Genomic DNA, 17,799 nt, shown 5'->3' with positions numbered 1-17,799 from the left:
CTTCACCTGACAGCTGCAAAGTATACTTTTTTTCTAGCACACATGGAACATTTTCTAGAATAGACCACATATTAGGTCATAAAACAAACCTTTGCAGAGTCCAAAACATCGAAATATTACAAAGCATCTTCTCAGACCACAAGGCCATAAAAGTGGAAATCAATCACAGAAAAATCAGGGAAAAGAAATCAAATACTTGGAAACTGAACAATATCCTGCTCAAAAAAGACTGGTTTATAGAGGACATTAAGGAGGGAATAAAGAAATTCGTAGAATGCAACAAGAATGAAAATACTTCCTATCAAAACCTCTGGGACACAGCAAAAGCAGTGCTCAGAGGTCAATTTATATCGATAAGTGCACACATACATAAAGAAGAAAGAGCCAAAATCAGAGAACTGTCCCTACAACTTCAACAAATAGAAAGCAAGCAATGAAAGAATCCATCAGGCACCAGAAGAAAACAAATAATAAAAATTAGAGCTGAACTAAATGAATTAGAGAACAGAAAAACAATTGAAAGAATTAACAAAGCCAAAAGCTGGTTCTTTGAAAAAATTAGCAAAATTGATAAACCATTGGCCAGACTAACTAAAGCAATACAGGAAAGGAAACAAATAACCTGAATAAGAAACAAGATGGGCTGTATCACAACAGACCCAACTGAAATTAAAAGAATCATATCAGATTATTACGAAAAATTGTACTCTAACAAATTTGCAAACCTAGAAGAAATGGATGAATTCCTAGAAAAACACTACCTACCTAAACTAACACAGTCAGAAATAGAACAACTAAATAGACCCATAACAAGAAAAGAGATTGAAAAGGTAATCAAAAAACTCCCAACAAAAAAAAGCCCTGGCCCGGACGGCTTCACCGCAGAGTTCTACCAAACGTTCAGAGAAGAGTTAACACCACTACTACTAAAAGTATTTCAAAGCATAGAAAATGATGGAATACTACCTAATTCATTCTATGAAGCCACCATATCCCTGATACCAAAACCAGGTAAAGACACCACAAAAAAAGAAAATTACAGACCTATATCCCTCATAAACATAGATGCAAAAATCCTCAACAAAATTTTAGCCAATAGAATTCAATAACATGTCAAAAAAATAATCCACCATGACCAAGTGGGATTAGTTGGTTTAATATTAGAAAAACCATTAATATAACCTACCATATAAATAAAACAAAAGAGAAAAACCACATGATCTTATCAATTGATGCAGAAAAGGTATTTGACAAAGTCCAACACCCATTCATGATAAAAACTCTCAGCAAAATAGGAATTGAAGGAAAATTCCTCATCATAATAAAGGGCATCTATACAAAGCCAACAGCCAACATCACTCTAAATGGAGAGAGCCTGAAAGCATTTCCCTTGAGAACGGGAACCAGACAAGGATGCCCTTTATTACCGCTCTTTTTCAACATTGTGCTAGATGTCCTAGCCAGAGCAATTAGGCTAGACAAAGAAATGAAGGGCATCCGAATTGGCAAGGAAGAAGTAAAATTATCTCTATTTGCAGATGACATGATCTTATACACAGAAAACCCTACGGAATCCTCCAGAAAACTACTGAAGCTAATAGAAGAGTTTGTCAGAGTCTCAGATTATAAGATAAACATACAAAAATCACTTGGGTTCCTCTACATCAATAAAAAGAACATCGAAAAGGAAATCACCAAATCAATACCATTCACAGTAGCCCCCAGGAAGATAAAACACTTAGGAATAAATCTTACCAAAGATGTAGAAGGCCTATACAAAGAAAACTACAAAGTACTAGTGCAAGAAACTAAAAAGGACCCACATAAGTGGAAAAACATACCTTGCTCATGGATAGGAAGACTTAACATAGTAAAAATGTCTATTCTACCAAAAGTCATCTATACATACAATGCACTTCCGATCCAAATTCCAATGTCATTTTTTAATGTGATGGAGAAACAAATCACCAATTTCATATGAAAGGGAAAGAAGCCCGGATAAGTAAAGCATTACTGAAAAAGAAGAAGAAAGTGGGAGGCCTCACTCTACCTGATTTCAGAACATATTATTCAGCCACAGTAGCCAAAACAGCCTGGTACTGGTACAACAACAGGCACATAGACCAATGGAACAGAATTGAGAATCCAGATATAAATCCATCCACATATGAGCAGCTGATATTTGACAAAGGCCCAGTGTCTGTTAATTGAGGTAAAGATAGTCTTTTTAACAAATGGTGCTGGCATAACTGGATATCCATATGCAAAAAAATGAAACAGGACCCATACCTCACACCATGCACAAAAACTAACTCCAAGTGGATCAAAGACGTAAACATAAAGACTAAAACGATAAAGATCATGGAAGAAAAAACAGGGACAATGTTAGGAGCCCTAATACAAGGCATAAACAGAATACAAAACATTACCAGAAATGACGAAGAGAAACCAGATAACTGGGAGCTCCTAAAAATCAAACACCTATGCTCATCTAAAGACTTCACCAAAAGAGTAAAAAGACCACCTACAGATTGGGAAAAAATTTTCAGCTATGACATCTCCGACCAGCACCTGATCTCTAAAATCTATGTGATTCTGGTAAAACTCAACCACAAAAAGACAAACAACCCAATCAAAAAGTGGGCAAAGGATATGAACACACACTTCACTACAGAAGATGCCCAGGCGGCTAACAGATACGTGAGAAAATGCCCTTGATCATTAGCCATTAGAGAAGTGCAAATTAAAACTATAATGAGATTCCATCTCACTCCAACAAGGCTGGCATTAATCCAAAAAACATTAGATAATAAATGTTGGAGAGGCTGCGGAGAGATTGGAACTCTTATACACTGCTGGTGGGAATGCAAAATGGTACAACCACTTTGGAAATCTATCTGGCATTTTCTTAAAAAGTTAGAAATAGAACTACCATACAACCCAGAAATCCCACTCCTCGGAATATATCCTAGAGAAATAAGAGCCTTTACATGAACAGATATATGCACACCCATGTTTATTGCAGCTCTGTTTACAATAGCAAAAAGCTGGAAGCAACCAAGGTGTCCATCAACGGATGAATGGATAAATAAATTATGGTATATTCACACAATGGAATACTATGCATCTATAAAGAACAGTGACGAATCTGTGAATCATTGCATAACGTGGAGAAACCTGGAAGGCATTATGCTGAGTGAAATTAGTCAGATGCAAAAGGACAAATATTGTATAAGACCACTATTATAAGATCTCGAGAAATAGTATAAACTGAGAAGAACACATACTTTTGTGGTTACGAGGAGGGGAGGAAGGGTGGGTGGGAGAGGGTTATTTACTGATTAGTTAGTAGATAAGAACTACTTTAGGTGAAGGGAAGGACAATACTCAATACAGGGAAGGTCAGCTCAACTGGACTGGACCAAAAGCAAAGAAGTTTCCTGGATAAACTGAATGCTTCAAAGGTCAGCGGAGCAAGGGCGGGGATTTGGGGACTATGGCTTAAGGGGACTTGTAAGTCAACTGGCAAAATAATTCTATTATGAAAACATTCTGCACCCCACTTTGAAGTGTGGCATCTGGGGTCTTAAATGCTAACAGACAGCCATCTAAGATGCATCAATTGGTCTCAACCCACCTGGGTCAAAGGAGAGTGAAGATCATCAAGATCACACGATAACTATGAGCCCAAGAGACAGAAAGGGCCACATGAACCAGAGACTGACATCATCCTGAGACTAGAGGAACTAGATGTTGCCTGGCCACAACCGATGACTGCCCTGACAGGGAGCACAACAGAGAACCCCTGAGGGAGCAGGCGAACAATGAGATGCAGACCCCAAATTCTCATAAAAATACCAGACTTAATGGTCTGAGTGAGACTAGAAGAATCCCGGCGGTCATGGTCCCCGAACCTTCTGTTGGCCCAGGACAGGAACCGTTCCAGAAGACAACTCATCAGACATGGAAGGGACTGGGCAATGGATCGGAGAGAGATGCTGATGAAGAGTGAGCTACTTGTATCAGGTGGACACTTGAGACTGTGTTGGCATCTCCTGTCTGAAGGGGAGATGGGAGGGTAGAGAGGGTTAGAAACCGGCAAAACCGTCACGAAAGGACAGTCTGGAAGGAGGGAGAGGGCTGACTCATTAGGGGGAGAGTAGGTGGGAGTATGGATTAAGGTGTACATAAGCTTATATGTGTCAGACTGATTTGATTTGTAAACTTTCACTTAAAGCACAATAAAAATTATTTTTAAAAAATTGTTTCTAAATCTATAATTTGTCTTTATTTGCAGTAAAAAAGTTTTAAATTTTTATGTAGTCAAATAGGTGTTGGTTAAGGTCTCTTTGTACCCAGGTTATATACAAAATGTTCCAGGTTTCCTTGCAAATTATTTATTGCCTTAGAGTTTACACTGAAATCTTTAATCCAGTTTGTCTGTGCAATAAGATATGAATCTACTTTTTATTTTGTTTTAGGTGGTTATCAGTTGTGCCAGTACCATTAATCAATTCTTTTCTGGTGCCATTAAACAAAGCCCTTTGTTTTATGTTAAATTATTCTATAAAAGAGGACCTATTTCTTAATTCTCTTTTCTGTTACACTAATCTATTTTTATATATACTAATACTGTATTGATTTATTACCATAACTTAAAGTATGTTCTGATATGTGGTGAGTGGAAAAAACTGTTGAGATTGTAACTAACTGAATTAAGTTTATATAGGTTTATTTTGGAAGAACCGATGATTTTATAATTTAAGTTTTCAAATTTAGTGGAATGATATGCCTTTCATTTATTCAGTGTTGTTTTTTGTCTTTTCGTAAAATATTTCATTTTTTATATATGTAGATTTGGTGCCTTTGTATTTAAGTTTATTACTCAGTGTTTTATAATTCTTGTTGTTGCTGTTAATGGAATTTTTTTTCTGGTTTTCATTTCTGTGCTAGTTTTTACTGACTTGACATGTTTTTTTCAGCTCTTTTACCAAACTTAGTCATTTGCATAATTTTCATTAGCATCTCTAAATTTTCTAGGTATACAATCATATAGTAAACAGTAGGAGATTTAAGAAGTATCTAGACAATGAGTGAAGGAACAGTTGAGTACATGAACTGGGGACGTTCACAGATGCATAAGTCATTAGTAGAGACCAGTGGTGGTTCACTGGTAGAGTTCTTGCCTTCCATGCAGAGATCCAAGTTTAATTCCCGGTCAGTGCATCTCAAACACAGCCATCCCTTGTCTGTCATTGGAAGCTTATGTGTTGCTATGATGCTGGACAGATTTCAGTGGAGCTTCCAGACTAAGACAGACTAAGGAGAAAGGCCCGGCAATCTACTTCTGAAAACCAGTCAGTGAAAACCCTATGGATGACAATGATCTTGATCCCCTTGTGCATGGGGTTGCCATGAGTTAGGGGTCGACTTGACTGTGGTTAACAGCACACAAACACGCATATAAAAAACCTCTATTAATTGTGGCAAAAAAAAATTCGTTATAGATACATATAAAGCATAAAATTTACCATTTTAATCATTTTTAAGTGTGCATTTCTGTGGCATTAGTTATATTCAGAATGTTGTACAGCCATGACCACTGCCTATATTTCCAAAATTTTTTATCACCCCAGAATCTTCGTACCAAGCAGTGATTTCCCATTTCCTCCCCTTTCAGTCCCTGATAGCCTCTCATCTACTTCCTGTCTCTATGAGTTTGTCTATTCTAGATATATCATGTAAGTGGAATCAGACAATATTTACCCTTTTGTGCCTGGCTTGTTTCATTATCATAATATTTTGAAGATTGATCTGTGTTGTAGCATGTATCAGAACTTCATTCCTTTCATGGCTGAATATCCGTTATATGTATACACCACATTTGTTTATCCATTCATTTACTGACGGACGTTTGGGTTATGTCAGCTTTTGGCTATAGTAAATAGTGCCTCTATTGGCATACAAGTATTTGTTTGAGTCTTTGTTTTCAATTCTTTTGGACATATTCGTAGGAGTGAATTTCTGGGTCATATGATAATTCTGTGTTTAAGTTTTTGAGGAGTTTCCAAAATGTTTTTCATCACATCTTCACATTTGACATTACTACCAGCAATGCACAAGGATTTTAGTTTCTCCACATTCTCCCCAACACTTGTTAAGTTTCCGTTTTTCTGATCATAGCCATCCTGGTGGGTATAAGGCCTCACTGTGGTTTTGATTTACAATTCCCTAATGACTAACAACCTAGAGCATCATCTCATGTGCTTGGTCATGATGTTTCCTTTTAATATTTTGTTGGATTCAGTATGCTAAAATTTTGTTTAAAATTTTTGCATTTATGTTCAAAAGGTATTTTGGTTTATAGTTTTCATTTTTCGTAATGTCTGTCTAGTTTTGCTATCAGGGTAATGCTAGACTCGTAGAGTGAGTTTGGAAGTGTTCCCTCCTCTTCTGTTTTCTGGAAGTTTGTGTAAAATTGTTATTATTTCTTACTTAAATGTTTGGTAGAATTCTCCAGTGAAGACATATGGGCCTGGAAATTTCTTCATGGGAAGATTTTTAAGTACGGTTTCAGTTTCTTTGATTGATATAGGACTGTTCAGGTTATCTGTTTCTTCTGTAGTGAGCTTTGTAGCTTGTGTCTTTCTAGGAATTTATCTATTTCCTGTAAGCTGTCAAATTGGTTAACATAAAGTTGTTCATAATACTTTCTAATTATCCTTTTAATACAGAAAAATATCTTTAAAATTTAAATCTGATCATACCTTAACCTTGTAAAACCCTTGCAGTCTTACTTAGAATAAAAGCCAAATGTCTTATCATGGCCCACAAAGTACTGCGTAATCATATTTGTCCTTCTCTGCAACCTCATCTCATGCAAGATCTTTGCCCCTCACTGTTAGTACACTGACATGCTGCATGTAAAGAGAGAACTGGGGATTATAGCCTCTTGTTTCTTCAGGAGCCAAGCCCTTTATTTCTTGAGGGCCTTTGCACTTGTTCTTCTTCCTTTACTAAAATTTTCTTCCCTCAAATCTTCACAAGCTGATTTCTTCTCATCCTTCAGGTTTCAACTAAATGGCACCTCTTCAGACAAATTTTCAGCCCACCTTAGTCTCTTCCTTCCTTTATCACGTGGCCTTCTTTATTTCCTTCATAGCAGTTATCCTGTGGCAGTTATCATGGTCTTGAATTATCTTATTTACTTTTTCTCCCACTAGAATGTAAATTTCATAAGGAACCTTATCTGTCTTGTGCTTAACGCTGTTGTTGTTACGTTCCATCGAGTTGGTTCTGACTCATAGTGACCCTGTGTACAATAGAATGAAACACTGCCCGATTCCTGCACCATCCTCAAAATCGTTGCTACGTTTGAGCCCATTGTTGCAGCTACTGTGTCAGTCCATCTCATCAAAGGTCTTCTTGTTTTTCACTGACCCTCTACCTTATGAAGTATGATGTCCTTCTCCAAGGATTGGTCCCTCCTAATAACAGGTCCAAAGTACGTGAGATGAAGTCTCACCATGCTCACTTCTGTCATTCTGGCTGTAGTTTTTCCAAGACAGATTTAGTGACATATATAATAAGTGCTTAATAAATGTTTGATTATTAAAAGAATATACAAAAAATGACAGTAATGAGTAGAATGAATGAACATAAAGTAGTTGGTGTTATCATTCACTTGATAAAGCAGCAAATCAGACAGGTGGAGAGGATTTGCTTAAAATTTTATAGTCATTAGGGGCAGAACTCAGACTTAAGCCAGACATAGAATAAAAGTTTGTTTTATAGTAATACTGTTATCAAGTACACATTGTTTTTTATATATTTTGTCATTATTACTGGAGCCGTGGTGGCAGAGTGGTTAAGAGCTACAGCAAGCTACAGCTGCTAACCAAAGGGATCAGCAGTTCGAATCCACCAGCTGCTCTTTGGAAATCATTATTATTGCCTTTTATTATCAGTCTCTCTATAAATCCAATCTTCGAACATCTGAGAGTAAACATCCGAGAATGATAACATCAGCAAATTACATGCAGCAACATTGTATATAGTGCATATTACTAACGATAAGATGTACAAAAAAAAAAAAAAAAAGACAGTTGTAAGTGCGGTTTGTTGTAACTCGAATAAGTGTTGGACTACCTGTAACGCAAACTATAGGCCTATTGTAAGATTAACTGAAACAAGGTACACAGAAGATTCTAGATGAGGTCTTCTATGTTCTTTTTGCCCTTTTCAGTATTATTATCTTCTTTTGTATATTCTTTCAGTCATCAAATATTTTTTTCCCTTTGTGTCTTTTTTTTTTTTTTTGAACATTTTATTGTTCTTTAGGTGCAAAGATAAGAAGGCAGGAAGGGGCAGGGAAACTGGACAAATGGAAATGGGGATTCCAGGGTGGAAATGGGGAGGGTGCTGACACATTGCAGGAATTGTAACCAGTGTCACGAAACAATTTATGTATGAATTATTGAATGGGAAACTAATTCACTAAACTTTCATCAGTCATCAAATATTTATTGAACGTTTAACATCTTTGTGACTTTGGGCAAGTGTTTTAACATCTATTTACCTCAGTTTCTATAAAATGGAAATAATAATAGCGCTACCCCATATGGAGGACTAAATGAGTATATGTAAAGTACTTAAACACTGGCTGGCACTTAGTAAGTGCTATATAAATGTTCTGGAGCCGTGGCGGAGCATGGTTAAGAGCTCAGCTGCCAACCAAGAGGTCTGCAGTTCATATCCACCAGCTGCTACTTGGAAACCCTATGGGGCAATTCTCTGTCCTATAGGGTCACTATGAGTTGGAATCGACTCAACAGCAATGGCTTTGGTTTTCGTTTGGATATAAATGTTAGCTATTATTTATTTTCTACTCATATGAAGAAAACTGTAGAACTTTACTGAGATATGACATTTGAATAAACAAGATATAACACTTCCTAAAATATTATACTCAGTGATATAAAATAATCAAGTCTTTCTAATTCCATGTATTATAAAATTTTAATCATAGTCTCAAAGAGATTTTTAAAAATTGGAACTGCTGAAAATAATACTAAAATTTATAAGACTGGTCAAGAAAATTTAGAGAAGAACATTAAAAGAAAGGGTTTGTCCTGTCGGTTACTGAAACATTAAAATGTACTGATTAAGATAGTATAGTACTGGCACAGGAGAAGGGAGAAAAATAAATAGAATTATTTGGAAACAGAAATGACAAGTTAATGTAACAATTCAATATTAGATCAGAAGGACAGTTCAAATCGATGAAGGAAGACTGGGTTGTTTAATAAATGGTCTTGGGACACTTGGTTAGCCATTTGGAAAGAAATTTGATTGCTCTCTTATACCTTATATAAGAAAATATCCCAAACTTGTTGAAGATTTAAATATAAAACAGTGGACATCCTCATCCATCATAGATGTTACAGCCCCTGTCCTGGTATTCCCTTCTTTCCTTTTTCTCTTAACTGCACAGTGGCCAGCCAACTGACCAAAGAGCAGAGGATAAGTGGCAAAGCCAGGATTCTAACCCAGGCAGTCTGGTTCTAGAGTCTATGACCTTAACCACTTACCCACGTTGCCTCTCTAGGAAAGTGACAGATATGGACAATGAAGAAGAAATTGGTGAAACTTTGACAAGGATGGTAGTAGTTACATCAGTCTAGAAGACCCTTGCCATGTAATTGCAAAGAAGAGAAAAACTAATAGCATAGAGAAATAGATAAATTGATCAGAGAAAAAGATATTGATAGAAGTGGAGAAGTGACTGTAAAAACTTGATAAAGATGATTATTGCAAAATGAAAACCCCATTTCACTGTCTTTTACTCTACAGATGTATCACATTGAATCTTTTTTTAAAAAAAGATCATTTATTCATTTTGTTTCTGAATAGCAGAACTCTGTCAAAATGTGTTCTGTATACACACTGCCTATAAGGTTTTAGTTGGTGATCTTTTCCCCAAGGGATCAAACTGTACATCTCTTTACAATATAAATACTTTCGATAAATTATAAGGAAGCACTTAGTAGACTCCTTAGTTTCTCTTTGTGAATGATTCTCACACTGATTTGGCAGGATTCTTTTTTTACTTTTCATGCAACTTGATAATTGAGCATAGTCAAATCTTTTTTTTTTTTTAATGTGTTTTAGGTGAAAGTTTACACAGGAAATTAAGTTCTGGTTTGACAGGTTTTATACAGATTGTTTCATGACATTGGTTACAATTTTCATAATATGTCAGCATTCTTATTATTTCCATTCTGTAATTCAGTTTCCATTGATCTGGTTTCCCTTCCACTTTTGCCTACTCATCTTTGTTTTTGGGTAAATGTTGACTGTTTGGTCTCATCCGGTTGATTGTTTAAGGGACCATGGTCAAATCTTGAAGGACCTTACAGGCATTATTAACAAGTTTAGACTTTATCTGGATGACAGTGGGAAGCCACTGAAGGGCGTTAATTAGAGTACTGCTATGATTTGATTTGAGGTTCAAGATATTTCTCTGGGTCTCTAAAGAATTGATTCTTAGGGTAGAAGAGTGGCTAGGAGAAGAATGAAATTAGAAATCAATAACAAATAAATCAGGGAAACTCATAAATACGTGGAAATTTACAACACATTTCTAAATAAGAAGAAATCATAGGGAGTCAAAGAAATCATAGGGAAACTCAAAAATACTTTGAAAAGGAAGACACAACAAACCAAAACTTATGGGGTGCAGCTAAAGCAATGATTAGAGAGAATTTCGTAGCTGTAAATTACTATGATAAGAACGATGAAAGATCTCAAATCAATAAATTAGCCTTCTGGCTTAAAAACCAAAATGAAACTCATTGCCGTCGAGTTGATTCAGACTCATAGCAACCCTAAAGGGCAGAGTAGAACTGCCCCATAGGGTTTCCAAAGAGCACCTGGTGGATTCAAACTGCCGACTTTTTGGTTAGCAGCTGTGGCTTTTAACTACTATGCCACCAGGGTTTACCCTTCTACCTTAAGACACTAGAAAAAGAAGAACAAACTAAACCTGAAACAAGAAGAAGGAAGGAAATAATAAAGGTTAGGGTGGAAATTAATGAAATAGAGAATAGAGAAAAAAAAAAAAATAGGAAAAATCAGTGGAATAGGATTGAGAGTCCAGAAATAAACCTGTGTGTCTATGGGTCAACTGATTTTCGATACAGCTGCCAGGACTATTCAATGCGGAAAGAATAGTCATTTCAACAAATGATGATTGAACAACTGGATTGCCACATGCAAAAGAATGAAGTTCAACCCTTATCTCACACCACATACCAAAATTAACTCAAAATAGATCAAAGACTAAATGTAAGAGTTAAAACTATAACACTCTTAGCGGAAACATAAATATGAATCTTTATGACCTCAGATTTGGCAATGGATTTTTAGATATTATACCAAAAGCCCAAACAACAAAAGGAAAAATAAATTGGGCTTCATCAAAATTAAAAAGTTTTATACTCCTAAGGACATTATCAAGAAAGTGAAAAACCAGCCCATAGAATGAGAGGAAAGACTGCAAATTATATATCTGATAAGGCAATTGTATCTAGAATGCATAAAGAACGCCTACAACTCAAGAAACCCAGTTAGAAAACGGGCAAAGAATCTGAGTAGACATTTCTCCAAAGAAGACATACAAATGTCCAATGAGTGCATGAAAAGGTGTTTGGCATTAGTCCTCGGGGAAATGCAAGTCAAAACTACAGTGTGATACCACTTCATGCCCACTAAGTTAGCGTAATCAAAAAGTCAGATAATAGCAAGTTTTGGAGAGGATATGGAGAAACGGAAATCCTCATACTCTGCTGGTGGGAGTATAACCTCATACGCTCCTGGTGGGGGTGCAGCCACTTTGGAAAAGTCTGGCAGTTTTTCAAGTGGTTAAGCATAAACTTACCATATAACACAGCAGTTCCACTCCTAGGTATATACCCAAGAGAAATGAAAACGTATATCCACATAAAAACTTGTACTCGAATGTCTGTAACGGCGTTATTCATAATAGCCAAAAGGTAGCAACAACTCACATGCCCATCAACTGATGAATAAACAAAATGTGGTATAGCTGTACAATGGAATATGATTTAGCCATAAAAAGAAATGAAGTACTGATACACGCTACAGTAAGGATAAACCCTGAAAGCATTGTGCTAAGTCACAAAAGAAGCTAGTCACAAAAGGCCACATATTATATAATTCTGTTTATATGAAATGTCCAGAAGAGGCAAATCTGTCAAGACAAAAAGTAGATTCGTGGTTACCAGGGGCTGGAAGAGCGGGGCATGTGATGGAGGCGAGGGGGCATGTGGAGTGACTGCTAATGGGTATGGAACTTCTTTTTGAGGAGATGTAAATCTTCTAAAATTGACTGTAGTAGTCATTGCACATATCTGTGAATATTCCAAAAAATGATTGACTTGTACATTTTACATGGGTAAAGTATATGGTGTATGAATTAATGTCTCCATAAAGCTGTTAAAAGAGTGGAGAGGAGAAGACCCGTCAGGAGGCTGTGTTGCAAGAAGCCACCTGGGAAGTTACGTGGTAACAGAGAGAAGTAGACAAATTCGAGATGTATCTTAGAACTGAATTGATAGGACTTATTGATGGATTGTACCTGACGGGCAGGGAGAAACCAACAAAGACTCCTAGCGTTTTGACTTGAACAATAGACTTGTGATTGGTAGTGCCATTTAGTGAGTTGAGAAAGAGGGAGAAAGAACTTACTTGAAACAGAAGAAGCAGGAGCAGAAATTTTCCAAGTGATCATTCCCAAATTTAAGGTAGAAGGGGTTCTAAAATTGAAATGTATATGTTAATTTACCAGATTTGTAGAGGAAAGTGTGAGGAGAAAATAGCTCCTCCCCCCCCGCCCCTTATCTTCCTGTCTGGATATCATCTTGTGTGGATTTATTGCTTTGGCTTATTGAAGGTCTTTATTTCTTTTTTTAGGTAACCCAGGTTTTACTACGTTTTATTTGCCATTTGCGAAGGCTCTGTACTCTTTGATAAATGGACGTTTTCCAGTTTGGATTATCAGTCATGCTGGGCACTCCGTCACGCACAAAGACAAAAAGATTCATGCAGCCTTAGATGGTATGTCCTTGCTAACATCTGACTTTCTTTGCAGTGAGTGGGTGTTCATGTTTCTGTGAATTCTGTGAAGATAAAGAGTTACACTAGTGCAAACCTGTTTGTGCCATGAAGCCCATACTGCCATGTTTTGGTAATATTTGGATTTTTAGGAACATTTTAATTCTTGATGTGATTTTCTATAAGAATTTGGGTGAATCAACCAATGTGTCTATGACTTCCCTTTTCTGTTTACTGATTTGTAATCAACTGTGTATTTCCAGGGCTGTACTAGGTTTTTACTAGGAGGAATGAGGGTGAAAAAGTAATATACGCCATGGTCCTTAGTCTAAAGAAGCTCTCAGTCTCGACGTTTAGAAAAAGGATTAAGTGACAAACTGGCCTGCTGAGCATGTGGACACTTACAGGGTGAACACAAGAAAGAACACAGTAGGGGTTAGAAAAGACTTTGTGGAGTAGGTAGGTTTTGACAGTTGAATAGGATTTAGATTTAGTGGTGGAGGGAAACCAGAGGTGTACCAGGTAAAAGAAGTAGCGAAGCAGGGAGTGAGATTCAGTAAACGTGATACTCAAGGCCAGACTGGGAGAGATCTTGAAAGCAGACCGAGAGCTAGCACTCTATTTGGTAAAAAGCTGAAAGCCTTTAAATAGAGGATATGGTACTACAGAGTTACAAAGTACCTGCATGTAACTTATGAGAATTCTACTATGTTCATGGTTCCAAAATTTTTTAAAAATGAGAGAAAAATAACAAGTTCTATAGGCATCCATTCAAGAGCTTTTTGTTTTAAAGGGTGCCCTTTAGTGCATGTGAGGTGGGAGGGGAGTGGCTTGGCTGTAGCTTCCTTGCCTGGTTTGTTTTGGGTTTTGGTATGCCTCTCCTGTGGTGTGCCTTATACTTACTGAGCTTCTAAGTGTTAAAAATATAGTACTATAAGTTTATATTTTGCTTATGCACTCTTTATTACCATGTATCCTTCATTCTTTTAAACATTGATGTACAAGCTCAAATACACAAAAACCTGTGCTCTAGGGATAATTTAAGTGATGTTAAGGCTAGTTTTAATTATATTTAATTTTGACCAGATAACTTTGACTATACCTCTGAATCAGATACTTTTTTTTTTCTCTTTTAAAATTTGAATATAGTAACAAAAAATATAATTACATCTGTGAACTCTTCTGGACACCCTATAAAGAAGATTATTTTAAGCTATTACTCATTTGGGTAAATGCTTTGCAGGTCAGATAAACAGTAGTATTAATTTACCTAGTTTAATTTTATCCGTATATTTTGGCGCTGATTTTTTAGCTCCAAGAAGTAATGTTGTGTAATTCATTTATTTTCAGACCGTGTTAGCTTTCCTTATTGTGTTTCTATATTAAAAAGTTATACATGCTTATTGTAAAAAGTTTGAGATAATACAGGAAAGCGTAAATAAGAAAGTGAAAATCAGTGTCCATAATTTAAGGTTGAAAAAGAATGCTAAAACTTCATACCTTCTTGTTTGAATTCCACTTAGACATTTTCAGCTCCAAACCAAGCAAACATTAGCACTTTGGCCCCAGGAGATGAGATTTCCTAATACTTTTAACACCTCGTGCAATAGCTGAGAGTTTTTGACAAGGCTGAAGCACCAAGAAGTATATTTTTATTTCATTTTTTTTTTTTTTCCCTATAACAATGTCGTGCTGAAGTGTGTATCTTAAACCTTAGCAAAATAATTACACTTAGATTCTGAGGGGTCTTTTCCCCCCATTTATTTGCTTTTTATTACCTGTTCAAAAATTTTAATTGGCATGTATTAAACACCAAGAACACCTTATTGAAAATGATGTAAAAAACAAATACTGAGTTTTAAAAATAATTTACTGTTTACATTTCAGTTTTTAACTGGCATGGGAATGTTATAACGTTGCACCTGAGCAATAGTAAAACACAGGTTACTTCTTAAAACGTTTTCACTAAATGTTCAAGTTTTGCTGTCTGTCTTTGGCTCACCCTCAGAAGTCTTACCTGGGAGTTTTTAGAAGCTGGTACTTTGAAGTGTTGATCCTATTGAATAGCCAAGAGAAAGTTACCATTCAGAGTAGAGTTTTTCCCACATTCATGAACATCTGCAGATGTGCTAAATTTCTTTGGATACAGAAATTGGCCTATAAGTTGACCGATTGAGATTGTTTTAAGTGTAAAGTAAGAGGTAACAAAATAAAATGCAAACTGGATTAGTCACCTTTGTTCTTTGGTTCATATGTAAGAATTTATTTGAAGAAGTGATGACAATGAAAAGATTTCTATTTTTATCTTTACCTGATTTTTGGCAGTTAACTCGAACTATAAACAGTACACAACTTAGTTATTGGGAATTTAGGAAACAAATTACCTTCCTGCACACAGAGTGGAGACTGTCTGGTTCTGTGTTAGTATGGAACGTGGCTCTCTTTTCTTTTTCCTCTCGAAGCCATAGCTCAAACTTGGTGTGTCACTGCACTGTGACTATCACAGCTCCCTGACTCGTATCCTTTCCTAAATGCTCTGAATCAGTTTAATAATTTTTGAGTACCTGGTCTGGACTTGACTCTTTGTGAGCACTTAGAAGTACAACTGTATTTAAAATAAATCCTGCATTTTCGTTATTGCTAGTCAGGTAATGCCACCTCCCGCTGACGTTCTACATTTTCCGTTTTTAAGGCATTGCATGTAATATTGCCCTTCTCTCGGCAATCTCTCTCTACCTCTGTGGAAACAATTTCCAGTTTCCACTCTGTCTTGAGTTTTCAAAACAGCCAAACTTTGGCTTAGGGCTTCAAGCCATCAGATTTCTTCCACCACCACTTCCGCCTACTTTCTAAAAATCTTTTTACTTCCCTAATTATCTTACATTTAGAATCATAGCATTTTACAGCTAAAGTTTTCTACATCAAATCCCACTTTGAGCCCTTACTTTTCAAGGAAGAAAACTGAGACCCAAAGGTCACACAGCTAGTGAGTGGCAGAACTGAGTCTAAACCCAGCACTTTGATACTCACTTCAGCACTCAGATCCTGCTGGTAGGTCATCTCAGTTGGCTACCGCAAAGTGCTAATGAGACCAAGTTTTCAGATTTCATTACTATATCAGCTAATCCTCAGATTAACTCTCCCATGATCACAGGTATTTCCCTCTTCTGTGGCCCTTTTCCTGCTGTGACTCATAAGGGGACAGGATAAATGGAGTATGGATGGAACAATGCAACTTGCTTAAATAGCTCAAAGTGCCTTTTTTTGGTAGTATGTTTCAGTCTCTGCATTCTCTCTCTCTGTATGTGTGTGTATTTAGTCCTCCCTGAGCAGTTTACTTGAGAGCCATTTTCCACTTTGTTTTAAGACTAGGGTGTACTTTGAAAGCTAAATGTATATTATTACCTAGGAGTGAAAGATGTTAAGAGCGATAGTGAAGCAAAACTAAATAGATAGATTTGATTGCCTTGATTAGAAACATCTATTTCAGCAACCATCCATTTTGAAATGTGACTGAACATGAATAAAATGTATCACAGATACTTGCTGTGCTCTGAGATGTTTAAAAGATACTTCCTTATTGTTTTAAGTTTATTTCTTCAGATGTGCCCAGAGAAATCTGGGAGCTTAAGCCCATAGCTTTTCCTTTGTAAGGAAACTTGTATGTCAGCTTAGAATGTGGTTTTGCTACATTATCTGGTGCTTGCTCCCAGAAACCTTCTTAGTAGAAACAGGCTTGTTTAACATGCTGAACTTCCAAAAGCTGCCAGCTGCCTTGGCCTGTTAACTGAACTCTGGCAAGAGAAGAGATAAGGTAAAGACTGAGGAAGTTAGGAAGTAGTGGAAAACCACCAGGGTACTCAGTGAAGGGTAATACTTTTGTCCTGTTCAAACTTCTTAATAGTGAGTAGTTAACTTGTCTTATTCTTACATTCTTACCTTGGTAAGAAAAGCCATCCATAATAGGCAGAAACTATGTATTGGATTACTTAGTGGATAGAGCAACAAACATCTAACTCAGGTATCACCTGAAAGCATGCTGATGACGAAAACAAACCCTTAACTGTACATTAATAATTTTGAAAGTTGAAAATAGACTTGAAGGGTAATCCTTGATCTCAAACCCACTGCCATTAAGTCGATTCCAACTCATAGCAACCGTACGAGTTTCTAAGGTTATAACTTAGATAAGCAGACTGCCACATCTTTCTCCCGCACAGTGGCTGGTGGGCTCGAACCACTGACCTTTCTGTTAGTAGCCAAGTGCTTAACCACTGCACCACCAGGGCTTCCTAATCTTTCAACAGTGGTTCTCAGATTTGGCATGTGTCAGAATCACCTGGAGGGTTTATTAAACAACTTACTGGGCCCCATACCCAGAGTTGCTGCTGGGGTGGGACCTGAGAATTTGCATTTCTAACAAATTCTCAAGTGAAGCCAATGCTGCTAGTCCTAGAACCACACTTTTAGAACCACTGCCTTAGCTCTTCGCCAGTAAACCCTAGTGAGGAAAATGAGCAGAACATGTCTGTAGTGTTTCTAAATTTCCAGGAAATGTCTTTAGTTCTTGTTTTAAATTGGTATTTCATCATTTTTAACTTTATTTTGAATAAACCTATTGCTTTTTAGGCAGCCTGTATACAGCTGAGTTGATGACCTAGTAAT

At 36.7% G+C, this 17,799-nt stretch overlaps 1 protein-coding gene across 4 annotated transcripts in view; it reads left to right on the top strand.

Annotated features, from left to right (window-relative positions):
* The window catches only part of LDAH (lipid droplet associated hydrolase), a 141,146-nt gene that overhangs the window by 37,194 nt on the left and 86,153 nt on the right, over positions 1 to 17,799 (top strand). For all 4 annotated transcript variants that reach the window (XM_064295074.1, XM_064295072.1, XM_064295075.1 and 1 more), the window contains one exon: positions 12,994 to 13,137. In XM_064295074.1, the coding sequence (XP_064151144.1) occupies positions 12,994 to 13,137 (144 nt within the window). The remainder of the gene's footprint in view (positions 1 to 12,993; positions 13,138 to 17,799) is intronic.

This window comes from Loxodonta africana, chromosome 12 (assembly GCF_030014295.1).
Source record: "Loxodonta africana isolate mLoxAfr1 chromosome 12, mLoxAfr1.hap2, whole genome shotgun sequence".
NCBI classification, from domain to species: Eukaryota; Metazoa; Chordata; class Mammalia; order Proboscidea; family Elephantidae; genus Loxodonta; species Loxodonta africana.
The sequence above is the reverse complement of the archived record's forward strand: the minus strand, read 5'-3'. Positions and strand labels throughout refer to the sequence as shown.